This window comes from Vanessa cardui, chromosome 18 (genome assembly GCF_905220365.1).
Source record: "Vanessa cardui chromosome 18, ilVanCard2.1, whole genome shotgun sequence".
NCBI classification, from domain to species: Eukaryota; Metazoa; Arthropoda; class Insecta; order Lepidoptera; family Nymphalidae; genus Vanessa; species Vanessa cardui.
This window is the reverse complement of record NC_061140.1, coordinates 4,435,062-4,453,485: the sequence shown is the minus strand read 5'-3', so window position 1 is coordinate 4,453,485 and position 18,424 is coordinate 4,435,062. Positions and strand designations below refer to the sequence as shown.

At 35.4% G+C, this 18,424-nt stretch overlaps 2 protein-coding genes across 2 annotated transcripts; both read left to right on the top strand.

Annotated features, from left to right (window-relative positions):
• Positions 1-145: 145 nt before the first annotated feature.
• LOC124537283 (polyadenylate-binding protein 2-like) lies at positions 146-4,298 on the top strand. Its single transcript, XM_047114072.1, has 7 exons — positions 146-362; positions 444-599; positions 889-1,033; positions 1,623-1,755; positions 1,853-1,982; positions 2,311-2,459; positions 3,478-4,298. The coding sequence occupies exons 2-7, from the start codon at positions 507-509 to the stop codon at positions 3,512-3,514; spliced, it is 687 nt and encodes a 228-aa protein (XP_046970028.1). The 5' UTR covers positions 146-362; positions 444-506; the 3' UTR covers positions 3,515-4,298.
• Positions 4,299-6,125: 1,827 nt separating this feature from the next.
• LOC124537374 lies at positions 6,126-18,424 on the top strand. The gene is made up of 8 exons (XM_047114203.1): positions 6,126-6,489; positions 6,570-6,806; positions 6,997-7,252; positions 12,644-12,819; positions 13,579-13,701; positions 14,218-14,360; positions 15,556-15,727; positions 16,845-18,424. Exons 1-8 carry the CDS (start codon positions 6,379-6,381, stop codon positions 16,956-16,958), a joined length of 1,332 nt encoding a protein of 443 aa, XP_046970159.1. The 5' UTR covers positions 6,126-6,378; the 3' UTR covers positions 16,959-18,424.

Sequence of the window (18,424 nt, the reverse complement as noted above, 5' to 3'; positions counted from 1 at the left end):
ATTGACTTTTGACTTTAACATTCAAAAACCATTACAAATTTTTAGAATTTATTCACAACGTAGCCCTTTGATAAAATTAACGCGCAAAAAAATAAACAATTTTGCCATAGACAATCATCCTATCGGAAAGAGTTGTCATATTCTTAATTCTGTTTCTGTGTCATCTGATGACATTTAGTTGTTTGGCTTTAGCGTTATAATTTTATTTTTGCTCGAACAAATCTATAAACATAACGATAATAATAATATGTTTATGAAATTATAACAATTTATGCGCCTATAGACGTTTAATGGAAGATGTTGGTTATAATATTTTTTAATTAGGTCATTCGTATCTTACTAAGTTACTATATTGGTTACCGGTACGTCAGATAGCTTCCTTCTATTATTGGTAGTTTGAATGAATTCGTGTATTATTAGTAGTAAATCATAAATATTTACAGGTGGTGTGTGAAGTGATTTATAAACTCTGAATAATAATTTTATAAAGGAGAGAGTACGTTGATATGGCCGATAATGATGATTATTTAGATTCGATTGACAACAATCATATAGACGGAGCCAACGGTTCAGTAAATATGACCGACAACAGCCTGGGAGTGAGTATACTTTGCATATTTATCTTTCAAACGTAAAACCAATGTTGTATGATGACACATTTCAAATGTTTTGTTTTTAAAATGTTAAAGTTTTAAGCTCGTCTTAATGACAACTTTAAGTACTTTCATTTCAAAAATAATTATGTGGAACAAAGTAACGATCATTAACATTATTGTGTATACGTATAATTATTTATAATTATCGAGCTTAAAAAGCTTATCCTACAACTCTTTAAGAATATGGTATGTTTAGTTATGTTATTTATTTAAAATACTTAATCTGTTTTAGGGAGATGAAGCATCAGGCACAGAGGTTCCAGACCTGGCTGCCATCAAGGCCAGGGTGAGGGAAATGGAGGAGGAAGCCGAGAAATTAAAACAAATGCACACAGAAGTTGACAAACAAATGAGCTTGGGAAGCCCACCGGGACTTAGTGAGTTATATACATACATTAGTTGTTTTTTTATTTATTCTTTTTTTCATTATAGTATGTTAACTGCCCATATAGAAAATTTAATAAATCATATTGCAATTGATACTTTAAAAGACAATACCAGGCAAATATAATTTAAATAAATAGTATTTTCCCTTATACAGGTTATTTTTTTATTTAGTAAAAATTATGTAATAATATTATGTTTGTTCATTGTATCTGTATTTTAAGAATGTAAATATGATATGGTTATTGTTTTTGTCTATTTAACTTACTAAAAATGATATTGAATATTATCATGTGTCAACAATTCTGCCCTGGTATATCTATAATGCCTTTTAATTGACATCTGATCTATTTTCACTTTTAAAGGCATATTAAGAAGAAAAATAATCTCTGTTGACATATATATGCAGCTTTTCAAATTCTTGATTAGTATTGAAAGTAATTTAATGGTTTTAAGTTATTACTGCATTTTTTACTCATAACTCTCTTAGTTTAGGTAGATAGTGGCATTATAGGTATACCACTTCAGAATTGCACTTTTACAAGACAACTAATAACATGATTATTATATTTTTTTATGTAGCAAGTCCACTCAATATGTCTATAGAAGAGAAAATAGAAGTTGACAACAGATCAGTATATGTTGGTAATGTTGATTATGGAGCCACAGCTGAAGAATTAGAACAGCACTTTCATGGTTGCGGATCTATTAATAGGTAATTTTGTTGAAAATATATATTATTATAAATTACAAGTTAACTGTTGCATACCATTTTAGTTATTATATGATGTAATAAAAACAAATGTTTCCAGGGTTACAATATTATGTAATAAGTTTGATGGGCACCCTAAAGGTTTTGCCTACATAGAATTTGGAGACAAGGACAGTGTACAGACAGCAATGGCTATGGATGAATCTTTGTTTCGAGGGCGTCAAATTAAGGTATTTTTTCTTTTGAAATCAGACAGTTAGTTATTTAGTTTAGTATTAATTTGCATTTTATAATTATGATAAATTAAATCTATAATAGTAAGTGATAAAAATGAAATATTATTTTGAAGATAAGCATTAGTATGTATAAATGAAGAGAATGACACAATGTTTTTTTAACTAGTTTATTAAGTTTAAAAGACAGAAAATTAAGTATTTTTTAAACAGTATAGCACTAATAAGCGGTTAATAAAAAAAGGATTTATTAAGTAACAAAACCTATTTTTCTTTTATATACTTGTAATTAAGCAGTGTCAATAAAGTTGATGCTAAATTACAGGTGATGCCAAAACGCACGAACAAGCCAGGCTTATCATCAACAAACCGACCGCCACGAGGCATGCGCGGTCGGGGCCGCTCCTTCCGTGGCGGTGGCGGTGGTGGCTTCTCGCCATACTTCTCCGTCTATCGGCCCGTGCGCCGCGGCAGGTACTACCCATATTAACTGCCTCTACCCACCGCTCCACACCAATGCTCTACTTTTATTATATGATTATAATCTAATGTTTGCGGAGAGTAACGTCGTTTGAATTCTTTATGTAGCACAGCTTGTTAGTATTTAGTTGTCAAGGTTGTGATGATGTTATGTGATGCGAAACATTTGGCATGCAATAGTTATTTAATTTGACTGACTAAATTTCATGTTAATTTAGTTCTTTTGAAAAAAGTAATGGCGTCTTTGAAATTAAACATGAACCTCTGTGTAATTTATGAAATACTCATTTTATAAGAATCACTGATACTTTATTTTTGATTTCATTTGAAAGACAATTGTCAAAGTTGTAAATTTTATTCACTGCATGATCCAGCATTTTGATTGTTAATTTGATGAAGCATTTGATTCAATTATTGTTATGGTAATAAAATTATTGTTTTGGTTTGGAGCTGGCACATGAACACTTCTCATATTTGTCACTTCAGATGATATTATTATATCTGTAGTTGCTGTTGTTGTAGCTTGTTGAGAATGTTTTCCTTTTGTGCTATAAGAGATGACACTTTCAAATAATAATTAATATTATTTTTAAACATTTTTGCATTTTTATTATTTTAAGATTACAAATTTAATTGTACTTTTGTACAAAAATGCCTTCAACTTGAAAAGTACAGTCACTGAAGTGACATCTCTTATGTGGTAGTCAGTAGTTGGATATTTTTATATCAACATATTGGTACATGATTGTTGAAAAAAATAAAATATTTATACATAAAAAAAAATGAATGAAATAAAGTTTGTGATGGACAATATTATTTGTATTTTCACTGCTATATCCTACCTTTTCCTCTGCGCTTACATTGCATGGTAGCCTTTCTGAAGCTATAGATATCTGATATTGTTTAAATTATAGTCACACAAAATATATAGACATAGTATAGATAATGTGTATAAGCCTGAAGTAGTTTGTTGCACCGAAGATATAATTCTAATGAAATACCTTGTTTGCAGACCATTCAGGCGCAGCTCGTATTACTTACCGTACTGAGTGCGGTAGAGGGGGGACTGAGCCCCTGTTCGCGAAGTGCGAAATGTTAAAAATGGATGTGTGTGGAATAGTTAAGTTATTGTGCGATACGACTAAATTACCTCGAGGCTTGTTTAGTGCCGTTCCATTTGACAAGTGCGAATTCAAGACATGGGTTTTGATACTTGATATACAATAACACTTGATGATGTATATCAGTTTTAGCTGTGTACCAGTGCAGATGACTCTCTGCGGTTAGGTTAAAGTTTATGTGTAATTTTACTTTGTCAAACATTTTATAATGCTGATTTCTAATTACTTTCACATTCATCTAATGCCATTGCTGTTATAAATTTTATTCTAAACTTAAATACATAGGTAATAAAGGTTTAAATATAAAAGCCCTATTGCTAGATATATTGAAAAGATAACGTGGCTAAGTATTTTTAATACCTAATTAAATAAGTAAAATGTTAAGACATACATTAAGTAACATGAATGATTTTGTAATAATGAAAAGATATAAATTTTAGACCGTTACGATTTGTAACAAGATGTTAATAGATCATAGATAATAATGATTGACAAATAGTGTCAGAGGATAAAAAAGCAATCTAGGATACCTTTTGAGGAAATTTGCGAATATAGTATGATAATTTATTGAAGCCTTCATCTTAAGAGTTGCGTTATTTTCGAATATATGAGGACATTTAATAATAAGCTATGAAACTTCTATATCCTTTTAAAATACCCACCATATAATATAAGTATTTTAGTATGATTAGGCGAGCGTATGAGTTTTACTGATTTTTGGCCCAATAATCCACTTAAAAAAGCTATGATTTTTTCCAAAAGTATTGCAACAAGAAGTATACTTGTTCTATCACCCTGTTATGATCAGTTTTTGCTACAATATTTTGTAACACAAACAGCACAAGCTTAGACAAAAATTAAATCAACACAGTTTAATTTCTTCAAGCAACCTTAGTTTAAAAAAAAAATATAGTATTGCTCGTAATGTATGCAAAATGCTGTTAGTACATTGCTACACATTTACAATTACATTTTAGCCTTATGACTAATATTTTGAAGTTAATTGAATTCATTTTAATGTGTATTAGTATTATTGTGGAAGTAAGAATATATTTTGTTATAACCTGTTTATAATAAAGTCGTTTGATGTGATAAGCAGCGATTAGTATGTATTCCACATAAACAGTATTCATTTTTAATAGATAATAAAAATGTTATAAAATAAAATGTCCTATTATTATAGAGGCACAAAACTTGTATGTAATTTCACAATTTTGTGGTAATTAATCTCTTTCATAATATTTTGTAGTAAAATTTATACTACATATAGTTTAACTGATAACAACATCTTGAAATTTAGTTTTTAATATCATTGTTGGACGTGTCATGTATGAGATTTTGTTATTCTCAGAGACATTTAACGCTTACTAGAGGCGTCTCTTTATAAGCATATAGATATGTATTATAAACTTGCAAAAGATACTACCAGGGCTTGGAGAATATTGGAATACAAGTTTTATTAAAAGATGATTTAGCAAATGGCAGCATTCGCTGTGATAGATTAGCAGCAAATTCGAAACAGTCTTTTCATTTTATAAATAAGAGAGCAATCGTATTAACGAAAGAAATGCTTGCAAGTAAAAGTATTTTTATTTCGGTACTACAATTGTACTCGTTATATTTGGATCGATTCCAAGTACAGTTTTATTATATTCTAATATTTTCCAGAGCTGCCTGTGATCGACGAGCAGATATTTTTATAATTGAAAGTATTTCCCGCCCGTTACAGGATGCCGCACTTTGAAATTAAGCTCAAAGGTTTTAAAGTCTGGTAAAGTAAAAATATCTACTCCCAGTATCCTTAAAGAATGCCTCTAACCGATAAATGTATTTGAGTCTTTAATGCAACAAAAATGTGAGAAAGCTCATTTAGATACTGTCCTGTGTATAAAAAGTAAAAACTAATCTTATTTATGATTTAGTAAAAGAATTAAAATGAATTTTAAAACAATTGATACAACAACAAAAAATGAGTTTGCTGCATATGAATAATTTTAAGAATCATTTCCAGTGTTTTATTTATATCTCCCGTTATTAAAACAACTGCAAAAAATGCACCTAAAATATTATATGTTTCGAAGCAAAAATTACATTCTAAATCAAATAGCTTTAACAAGTAGTTTAGTTTTATGTTTCATATATAAAGAAATACATTCCATTGAGAAATATTCACTAGTAACCCCTAAAGTTACTTTTTCTCTAAGCAATCATTATATTATAAATTATACAGCTGCTCCGAAATATAACATAATAATAGACTGTAATGTAGGCTTAACTCACTGTTTATCTCTATAAGTCTAAGGCCTAAAAGTCTTACCAATTTTTTTTTTCGACATGCAGTTTAAATTATCCGAAAATTTATTATTTGAAACAAATACTTGCTGAAAAAGTTTTAGGAGTTTAAATTAACACAACCATTTTATTTGCTATAGCAGAAGTATTTTTTGAAAAAAATATTTGTGTCTATGGCTTAGATTTTTGGCTGTGTACATAGAATCTTTGCCTATCCGAAACGAGAATGTCACTTAAATCACTTAATTTGACAGCTAAACATCAAAATAAATAAAATCAGCCTATTATGTACATTATTTTTATTCATAATAAATATAAAAACTTCTACATTTGAATACGATTAATCTCAGAGTCTTCTCCATTATACGCTGCATTGGCAAAATATTTTGTGCTCAATTAGCGTAGAGATACACCGGAGGAGGAAGATACAAAAACAGCAATGCGAAATTTTTTAGACAAATGATAATATTTCATTCAACAAAACCAAAAAATATAAAAAAATGTCTGTCGTAGGCCCAGAGTTCTTTAGTTTTATCAAAAAATTAGAAGATAATGGTGATAAATTAACACCTGGATCACCGGTAGAACAACCTCTTGAGTTTGAATTCAATGTATGTGAATATACGTTTAAATTAGAGATTCATTAGCGTAAAATAAAAAAAAATATCTAGCAATGTTAAATTTGTTACAGAACTCTAGTTGTTATATCTGCAATGGATACTATGGACCTAGCTTTGGGGAGCCAGTTTGTATTACTTGCCATGCATTCTTGTTCCCTGATTTCCCATCTTACTTACCGAGCTCATACTTCTGTAGTGAGAAAACAGATGACGGTGACTCTGGTAATGACGAACCTTCAGACTTGAACTTTAGTTCTGAGCGCAAAATTAACAAAGCTTGCCCCTTGCCAGCTTGGTGGTACTACAGAGTGAGTAATTTATTGCTTTTTTTTAATTTCTGTAATTATAATAGGTTTGTAATTGCATTAGGAAACAGTTTTGTTTCATACTGTAAATAAAAGTTACTTCTTTACAATTGGATTTCGAATATTTTCATATTTATATAAAACAAAATGTTAGTTGAAAATTTTTGTTTTTACATAAAACTATTTCCTACAGAATTCTCTTGACAGTGAGACAAGTCCTGAGGATGAAACTAGTCGCACCAGTAACTCAGGGCCCGGTGCTAGTGGCAGTGGTAGTGGTGGTAGTGGATCTGGACCCTCATCAGCACCAAGAGAAGGGATCGAAGATTTAGTAGGGCAAGGCCAACCACCTCAGCCACCTAGTCTTTCAAGGTCACTTCAGGCACTCTCAACACCTCGCCTTCCTGATAACCTAGCACCAGGACTAGTGGAACATTTACCTTCTGAAGGTATTAGACATTATTATTATTGATTAATTACTTGTGAAAGGAATTGCATTAGGGATATTTTTCAGTTTTGCACAACAGGGAAAATATTATGCTTGATTCTACAAATAAAAGGTTAATATTTAAATTATATAAAAAATCTTGCTTAATTTACTACACAAAATATTGTCAAGAACCTGTTGGCCATTTTTCCAATGTTGAGAGCAGCAAATGTACTTTTATTTAAATATTTTTAATACGACTGTTTTACATTACAACAAAACAGGTATTATATGTTGGAGAAAACACAGCAATGAAATGAAGAAGCAGTCCTTATGATTCTGTACACTTTTCTTACTATCATAGATAATTAATCTAAAATACCTTCTATTTCTGGCACCAGAGGGCGCCATTAGTACTTTCCCTCCATCGTAGCTGTTAAGCGTCATTGCAGTCTTCATCATCAGCAAGCTCCTTGTATCATTGCTGTGTTTTCTCCAACATATAATACCTGTTTTGTTGTAATGCAAAACAGTCATATTATATGCATACGAAAACACAGCAATGAAATGAAGACTTGTTTGATATCTGCTGGTTATCAGAAATAACAAACCACAAGAATGCAATGTGAAAGCAAATTGTTAAAATAATAAGATTACTTTTTTTTTTAAAAAAAACTTTTAAATCTTATTAACTTCTAATTAAGAGAAATCAATTTTACAAATGTCCTTATGCATCTAAAAGTTAGGAACCAAAATCATTTGTATCTTGTAGATACTACTGTTATATTAATAAAATAATAAAAGAAATATAAAATAACAATCAAACTTATGATTAAGTTAACAAAAATAATATGAAAGCTTTGTGAAACCAAAAATATAAGTATAGTTCAGTCTTAATCTTGAGATCAAATCATTAATCACTAACATCAATAGGTATTGTAATTAAACTGTTTTAAAATTATTGTAAAGTGAACCTACTGCACCTTCACTAGTCTGAGATCTGTCTATATTTTTGCAGTAATATCTTGAAAAGGTCTTTATACTCCTCCAATTACCTCTCTCTAGTATCTCTTGAACTGGTCTATTGTCCAACCATCCCGAGAAGCTACTGCTGATCTTATGCTACCTGGAGAAGCATCAATCTTGGCTAATCTAAATCCTGACCTTACCCATCCTGCAATCATTGTCTTAGATGCAGGTCTAACAACTCCAGATAATGAGATAAAAAGTGATTCTACTTTTTTATCTTGGTCCCGTCTAGACTTTGAGATCTCAATCAATTTTTTTATATGAGTAACTGGGCAAATCTTTGGGTCTTAATGCCTTATTAGAAGCCAGCCTGATTGCCTATGAATGCTTGTATCCGTTTTTGAACCAAATCTAGGCCAGAATGTAATAGTATGGTCAGTTTCTAGAAACCCTTGGTCACTGAGTTTTAGCAGGGTCAGATCATGGAGCCTTCGACCCGAGGCAAGTAAAAGGATAAGTGCTGTTCTTCTGCTTTGTTCAAACAAAGAGTTGGTAACCTTAGATGTCTTTAACCACTCCAACAGAATATTAACGTCCCAAACAGGGGATTTAGGTGAATGTGGTTGGGAGAGGCTAATAGCCTTTAAAACTTGATTAATAAAGAAGTTCTTTGATAAGCTTTCTGTTGCTGCACAGTATGTTGCCACAGCGGACTTATGTAATAAAATTGTACTGTATGCAAACTTTTCTTGTAAATACAAATTAGCCAGAAATCTGGCTACATCCTTACCCTCAGGTCTCTTACTTTGCACATTATGTATTCTACTCCAACGTAGCTACCTCTTTAACGGTGCACTGTAGGTATTTAAAGTAGCTGGACGCCAGCTCTTCCTTAACAAAAGTCGTTCCTCGTTACTCCATTCGGTTATCTGATCCTCCCACCCATAATCTTCCAAGCCTGAAGCTTTAATCTGTCCACTTGAGGTGGGCTGATCCCTGTTGTCCAGTCTATTAAAACTCTCTGGAGATTCTCTATTTGCAGAGGAGGAGCCACTGCGCGGGACTGCAGGTCCGGGAACCAAAAGCATTGGGTCCACTGGGGCACTACTACATAGTATATCCCCACTGCGCTGTTGAGATGTGCTAAGACTCTGGGTATCATGCTTGGAGGTGGGAATATCCATACTGTTTGAAAGATCCACTTTTGGCTGAAGGCGTCGCAAAAAAGAGCCGAGCCATCCCTTGAGTTTAGAGTCACATACCTTGGTACAACAGCGGTCTCTTTTGATGCAAACAGATCTACCTCTGGAATCCCCCAAAGGTCGAATATTCTCTTTGTGGCTGGTGGCAGCAGATGCCACTCTGGTATTGGTCTTCCTCTTGACAAGCGATCTGCAATGCCGTTTAGGTTTTCTGGCAAGTAGAATGCTGTCATCTGTATATTGAGCTGACAAGTCAGTTCCAGCAACCTGGTTGTTAGTCCTAATAGGTTTATTGATCGGGTTCCGCCCTGGTTCCGGATGTACGCTACTAGGGTTTTGTTGTCCGATTGTACCAGAATGTGTGAATTTTGTAACCGTGAACTCTGAGACATGATCACTGCAAAGACGGCATACATCTCCTTCATATTGGAGTGCCAGTTTCTTTGGCTTGGAGCCCACCTTCCTGACAGATACTGATCGTTTAGACTCGTTCCCCAGCCCGCATCCGCTGCGTCTGTGGTTAAGAAATGAGTTACCTGTCTCTTTTCTAGTGGAGTTGAACTGCTCTCTACTGCATCCAACCACCACCTCAAGTCTTCTCGCACACTGGGAGTCAATACTCTCTTTGGGCCTTTCCCAATAAACTTTTTTAGAAAGAGTTGTAACCTCCGGCAGTGGAGCCGGCCCTGAGGATTCGCGTGGTTGGCAAAGTTTAACATGCCCAACATCCTCGGAGTCTCTTTACGAGCAGCTGTCTCGGCGCAACATGCCTCTCAGGCAGTCTTTTATACTTACAACTTTTTGAGTTGGTAAGGCTATTGTCCGATTTTGAGTGTCCCAGATTAGACCTAAGTACTCCAGCCTTTGTGTGGGATTGGTAATGGATTTCTTGTAATTTATCCACCATCCCAAGGACTCCAAGATAGCCAGTGTTTCCGCAACCTGTGCCAATAGCTTGGTTCTGTCCTGACAGGCCAGTAAAAAATCGTCCAGGTACATAATGAGACGTATACCTCGACCTCTGAGGACCTCGGCCACCCAGTTTGAGACTGCTGCAAACGTACGGGGCGCTGAGGACAGGCCGAAAGGTAATGCTGTCAACTGGAGGATCTCGTCCTTGTATATGACACGCAAAAATCTTCTGTGTGTCTCCGCGATACACAGATGAAAATACGCCTGGTGGATATCGATCTTGGCTAACCAGTCGTTCCCCTGAAGGAATTCTATCACATCTACTTGTGCTATTAAATGGAAATGTCTCGTTGCTACATATGAGTTCAGAGCCCTCAGGTCGAAAATTGGGCGCAGGCCACCATCTGATTTCCTGACTAGGAACATCTTTGAAAAGAAACCCGGGTCTATAGTTGAAGGTTTTTCTAACACACCCTTGCTCTTCAATTCTTCTATCATTTGAGTCATTTCTGGGGAAACTTTGGTTGCTAGACATTCCAAAAAATGACTGGTAGGGTATTTCAGAGGAGGCTTCTTCCTGAAAGGTAAGCGGTTATTTGCTATTGACCTTAAAATTAACTGGGTTGCCCCTAGTTCCGACCATTTCTCTATGGAAAATCTTAGGCAACCTCCTCTGAACCCGTGCAGTGAGTCAATTTTCTTTAGATTTAGGGTTTGATCCCTCTGTATTAGGTCGACGTTGACGAAAGGACCGACTCTTCTGTTGCACTGAATGTTTGAATTTCCTATCAAACTTCTTGTTTTTATATTTATTACTAACCTTCTTTTTCTGAAAAATATGTTCTCCCCGCTCTGGGTTCTTCCTCTCCTTTAAATAGGCTGGCGTATTCAACCAGACTTGAGACCCTCCGAGGGATTGTATTATAGGCTGTAAAGCCTCTCTACTGAATAAGTATTCGGAGCTGGGCGGGACATTCCTTAGAGTATTTTTAAGGTTGTCATTACCTATTTCTTTAAGAATGCGTTCACGCCTAACCTCTATACATTCAGAACGCTTTCCACAAATAATTTGCATAGTGGTCTCTGAATTTTTATGACATAAAGATCCAGGTCCAAAAGTGTCAGAAATTTCCTCAAACAAGTTATTTGGATTTAAGTTCTGAGAATTAGTACAAGCCCAGTCAACAATAGTTTGTAAACCTGTTTTTAATAATTGACGTTGTTCCAATACTTGATTGGATAGCCCAGCTAAAAGTAACTCAGTTGAAGCAAGGTAGTCTTTGCTTTTATTAAAGTGACATAATTCATCGTTAACTTGAAGCCCAGTGAACCCTGGTGTTGCTAAGCAACTCTGTAAAACTTGCTTATACCTAATGCCTTTCCAAGCCTGAGAATCAAATTGTTGTAACCTATTTAATTCTAAATATCTCTCTTTATCACTAGTTGGCATAATCTTTTTTCTATCAACATCTGTATTTAGGGAACCCCAATTAAGCGACATTGATTCGGGTTGGCTAGGTAAAGTTAGAAATTGTTCTGAATTATTATTAGGAAATTGTAAATTTTTATTAGGAAATTGTTGTAAATTGTTATTACTACTAGTACTAGGAACAGCTTTATTATAATTCTGTTGATCCGTTGAATTATAATACATAGGGCTACATTGACTGAAATAATTAGAAATGTACGCCATTTGTGACATTAAAACATCAACCCGCGGATCGGTAAAAACTTTTTTTGACCTGTACTTACGTGCTGTTGTACGAGATCGTTTATTTGGCAAGGGTGATGCAGTACCATCCTCGAACTCCGAGGACGAGGATGAACTGTTCCCTGACGATCTAGACACAGAGCTCGTAGACGGTACTTGTTCTCCATCCGAAGCAACAGTACCGACACGCTCGTTTTCCTTACCACTACTTACCGGATCCATCTCTGTAGTGAGATACACTGCTGTGTTTTCAAAAGGCACTAAATCCTACACTTAGTACACTTTTTAACAAACTTTTTAAGACTTTGTATTTTAAGAAAAAAATTTCGAAGCAATTCGAACGAATCACAAGAATGCAATGACGCTTAACAGCTACAATGGCGGGAAAGTACTTATGGCGCCCTCTGGTGCCAGAAATAGAAGGTATTTTAGATTAATTATCTATGGTAGTAAGAAAAGTGTACAGAATCATAAGGACTGCTTCTTCATTTCATTGCTGTGTTTTCGGAGGCGTATAATAAGTATGTATGAATGTTGCAAAATCCTTGAATTGGCAACTGCAGTCCGTGTGACTTAGTTAGCCACGAGTGAGCATTCAGTGAGCGTGAGTGTGGGCTAGTGCTGCTGTGCATATTCCGCTACCTGGACGACCTGTCGCTGTGCGCGTGCGCGTGCGTGTGCGTGCGCTGGCGGCGGCTCGTGGTGGCGCGCGTGCCGCCGCCGCGCTGGGCCGCCTTCGCCGCGCGCCGCTGGCCGCTGTTCCGCCCGCTGCTCGCCAACATCGACTGGCAGAAGGTGACACGCACACGAAACTTACACCTGTTTCTATTACTGTTTTGATTTTACACATTTTGTCTGGACACATTTTATTTAAGAGATAAAACATATTTTGAGAGTAATTTTATGTGATTATCTAATTTTTAATTAGATTTTATTTTTTAAACCAACTCGCATTGGAACAGCTAATGGAATATGTTCCAAACCTTCTCCTCAAAGGGAGAGGAGGCCTTTAGCCCAGCAGTGGGAATTTACAGGCTGTTGTTGTTTGTTGTTGTTTATTTTTTACTAATCAAATTAATTTCATGATTGTTAATTGATTGCCCCTGAAACAACATTGCTGTATATTTGAAGTATCTAAGTGATTGTTATTTAATTAAATAGTAAATTAGTAAATAGATCCTGACTACAAAACAACTAAATAATCGGAGCGTGTAGAAGAAGCGAGTGTAGTTACGACCCTTTTTTTATGTTATAGGTTGGCGGACGAGCATATGGGTCACCTGATGGTAAGTGGTCACCATCACCCATAGACAATGACGCTGTAAGAAATATTAAATATTCCTTACATCGTCAATGTGCCACCAACCTTGGGAACTAAGATGGTATGTCCCTTGTGCCTGTAGTTACACTGGCTCACTCACCCTTCAAACCGAAACAACAATACTGAGTACTGTTATTTGGCGGAAGCATAACTGATGAGTGGGTGGTATCTACCCAGACGGGCTTGCACAAAGCCCTACCACCAAGTGTAACTTTATTGAAATCCACTCTTAGAAGTACCAGTCGTTGGTGGAGTCGTGTTTCTGCCGCAACTGTCTGGTGCAGATGTGCGTGCAAGCTCAGCCCGCCGGAGACGAGAACGCCTGGAGACGAAACCGGCTTAAAATTGAACTTAAGGTACTTCCACACATTCAAGTTTTGTTAATAAACATTGACTACTTTTTATGTTAATAAAAGTAGAAATTTTCTGAGCTTTTTATGTGACCTTTGACGCCAGGGCAAATGATTTTATGGTGTGCCGATGTCGCGTTTTGTAATTGTGCTGACGACTGAAGATTGTGTTTCTCTAACAATTTTGTTGTTTTAAACCTTTAGGCGTCTCGACGCGCATTCTTTTTTCAATAAATGTAGGTCGTTATGTCCTGAACCGAGTACACAAAAACACGCACCTATTTCTTCACCCTCAAATCCTATAGAATAAGGAATCTGACACGACCGAAGAGAATACGCCAACAGGGTTCCAAAAGCTTTACGTGCTCGCCGTACTTGGAAATTGGTTATTGCTAACTTCCAAACTATGAATGACGTAAATTTTGCGGACCTGAACCCAAGACAACAATGTTATGGCACTTATTTGTTTTTAGTAACAAGTGCATATACATATCAATGTTATAAAAATATTGTTGGTAACAGATGTTGCGCAACGATCCTCCGGAAGGCATCGCTGCAACTCCCTTAGACGCCAAGTGTTGCCACTGGCAGGCCAGCGTCACGGGGCCCGTGGGCTCCCCTTACGAGGGCGGAGTCTTCTACCTTTACATTCAAGTCCCCTACTCGTGAGTAAATGAAAATTATTGTCGTAAATAAAGAGTACAGTTTAATTGTTGTTTATTATAATTTTAAAATCGTTTGGAAATATTTACTACTATAGTAACGTCAATCTAGTACTTACAATAATCGAACAGCGGGATAATTTAGTTATTTGTTTAGTCAGGTCATTGGTAAAAAAAATGAAAATGTTGTCTTAAATTTTCGCGATTATTACACACTTAAATAAAACTAGTTATAACGGATATACACGGGTAGACCACGAACGCTGTAAAGTGCTCGAAACGTCGGGATGCCAAAAATAATTAATATACGCGATTCAAATGCGTTATAACTAGTTTTATTTAAAAATTAAAATGATTGCTGAAATTGTAAACCTAACATTCTTAATAATAATCTCCCGACAAAACCCTTGATAGCTACGAAAGTCATTTAATAATATTCAGCCCAAATTAATACATTTTTGGATATAACTTTAGGCTCTGATGTCAGCGCCAGTGCCAACTTAGCTGTACTATAGCACTGTATTATTTTAGAAACTATGTATTTGTTACCTTTTGCGGTATTAAGTGCATACCATTATAATCCAAGCGTTGAAGACAGTTTTATAGATTTGAAAAGACACTAAAAACCATTAGAATAGGCTATTTGACTGGTTTTTAAAATTCATTTTATATTGTTTACTAGAGGTTAAGGAACCCAGTAAAAGTTGATTTTTTTTTATTTCTAGTACATATTTGCCGAAAAATATCATATTAAATATTCCATATTTAAATAACGCGCAAAAACGCTACTTGGACAATATGGCGCTGCAATGGGGTCGGTGACGTCACTTTGCTGTATTTTAATCTGTGGTACATATAGTAGAAAAGCAAGGTTTACAAGAAAGTGACTTCATCTTAAGCCCGGCCAATCAGGAGCGTTTCGTGTCACGTGACAAACGTTTGAAAAAAATGCATTTTTATTTATTGATTTTTGAATAAATTAAGTATTATTTTCAAGTTTCGTTGGTAAATAACCATTTTAAAACTCATAATATACACTGATTACGATAATTCACAATTATTTTTTCGCATTGTCAAATAGCCTATTGTTGAACGTCAAAAATCTTACAGTGAATATTGAGATTAAACTTACAAAGAAATTGTAAAATGTCGCGATGTCGGAGTGATAGTAGTACATATAGGGTCACGGGCCGCGCAGGTACCCAATGAGCCCGCCCGTGGTACGCTTCCTGACGCGCATCCTGCACCCCAACGTGTCGCGTCACGGCGACGTGGGCATCGACTCCGTGCACCACAACTGGTCGCTCGCCCTCACTCTCTCCAAGGTTCTCATCTCCATCCAGAGCCTGCTCACCGACCCCTACACCACCGTGAGTACTTATATCGTCGATTGAAAAGTAACTTCTAGTATTTTTTTTTTATGGTATAGGTTGGTGGACGAGCAGATGGGCCACCTGATGGTAAGTGGTCACCATCACCCATAGACAATGATGCTGTAAGAAATATTAACTATTCCATACATCATCAATGTGCCACCAACTTTGGGAACTAAGATGTTATGTCCTCTGTGCCTGAAGTTACACTGACTCACTCACCCTTCAAACCGGAACACAACAATACTGAGTACTGTTATTTGGCGGTAGAATAACTGATGAGTGGGTGGTACCTACCCAGACGGGCTTGCACAAAGCCCTACCACCAAGTAATACTAAAGTATACTTTTCTAATGTGTTCCGTATTTTTGAACACTTAGAATGCTTGGTGACTGGCGAGATGACTGTAACAATATTTATGGCGGTTTGACTGAAACGATCTACCGTTCTTTGTACCGATATTATTGACTTTTTAGTTGCGTCTAATTATTTTAATACCCTGAGTGTCTCTAATTATTTGACGCTGACTGTACGCTTTTGAGTCTTGACTACTCAACCCTATAAACTAATAGATTTAGAATAGATCTATGTTTTACTGAATATATAGTTCGGATAGTGATGACTCCTGTCGATATTCATTTTTATCTTCTACGAGAGAGTAGAACACATCTCATATTATAATATAGTACGACACAACTTAGATGTCGCATCGGCAAAATTCGTAAAACCGATCACATCCGAATTGAGTACGCTATACCAAATTATCAATATTTATTTCTCATGCGAATATGATCTTTGCACAAACGCAATAACTTGTAATATCATATGACCTAACATATTCGTCAATTTGACACGTGGATTTAGATGCACTAGCTTTCTCCGACGCGTGAATCTATAGCGACGAATAGCGTGGAATGGCGCGATAGGGAGTTATTTCTATTGGTTGGATAAATCGGCAGTAATCGGTTTTGTGTCCTACTATACGCTTTTCGAATCCAGTAGCAAAAGTAATAGTAGTCATCGCTACATATACAACAAAAACAAGTATAAAAAACAACTAATAACGGTATTACAAAAAAATAAATCAAACCAACTAATCGATCGATACCCGTAGGTTTGCATGGAGCCCGAGGTGGGCGCCATGTACGTGCGCGACCGCGCGCGCTTCGAAGCGCTGGCGCGGCGTTGGACTTGGCGTTACGCCATGCACGACGTACTGCCCGCCTGAGCGCCCGGCCCCGCCCACCGCACCCGAGCGCACCCGAGCGCACCCGACCGCACCCGAGCGCGCGACCAGATACTCGTGTGCGGATAACGTATCAAAGGCATTTTTGCGAATACCACAGTTGGTAAAACTGCTCTACCGCTTAAAAAAAGACTTTAAAGTTATAAACTTTAATTAATATTATACGTATAAGAAAGCATAACGACAAACCGGCCATCGGATGGCTCTCCTGTAGATATAACATGCTTGCATTAGTTTAGTTACTCCGAAAGATCGTGAAGAGAAATTCAGTGATATAGATAAAAAATAATTCACATACAGACTTTTTTACGCAATATGTATTTGTGTGAATCTGTAATTAAAGAACATCGGCCAAAATCCAAAGGCTGCAAAACAATGCTATGTGTTAACAAAAGGGAAGATGCGATATTTTTATTTTTGTCTTTATTTTAAAGAACTCCATATAGGATAGACCATATATGTATGTTAAAAATCTAAAACACTAATTTACTGCAAAAAATGCGGTTTCAAAATGTCAATTTTAATTTTTGCGCAAAAATGGATCTATATTACATATGACGTCACTGCTGTCTGTCACTGCCCCATTGATCTCGCTGGCTTTCAAACTTATGCATTTTTTCTCGACCTTTGAGATACTTTTTTGTAAAAATTTAAAACGGATTATCGATACTCTGAAAAAAATCTTTCTTGATGTATGTTTTGTGCTAATTTGTTCATCTATTTCAATAAAATTTTCAAATAAATGGTTTTTACTGAACCTTCTGAAACAAAACTGAGATTAAAGAGGTTTTAAACTGAAAAGAGGAATTTGAAGCCTGCTTTGACAAACCTGACTTCCATTTTAATTCGAAAAACGCAATTCATTTTCGCTTCAATATTTAATTTTTTACAACTATAACCTCAAATAAGTAGTCATAACAGGAGTGACGTCACCGAACGCTATATTAGTGTTTTGAAATACGTTCCTTTACACGTTACTTTAATTCGTAATTATTGTTAAGAAAGAAAATTATATCATTATTTTTATAAATATTATATTTTCATGTTCCCTGTAACGAAGGATACATTTAAGTTCATTTTGGCCGGTCTTCTTTCAATGTATTTTTTTAATGTAGATCTTAATTTGATCATCAGCATTATAAATGTGGTCATACCCGATTTATTTGCATCAATATATGTTTAGCAAAACTTCATCGACAATAGTTATTAGATAGTAGATCAGCACTGTTCAGTCAATTAATTAAAGTCTTCCTGGGTTAATAAAAAAACTACATTCACAGATTGGGCTGCAGGAACCCTTTTAATTTTTGTGTAAAAAATAGGCATTAAAATGCAAAGGTATATCAATCCCTAATTCTTCAAAAAATACTGTCTACAATATTGCTCATCTCTATACCCTGATGTAGATAATAAATATATTCATCCAGAACATTGACCAAGTATCGAAA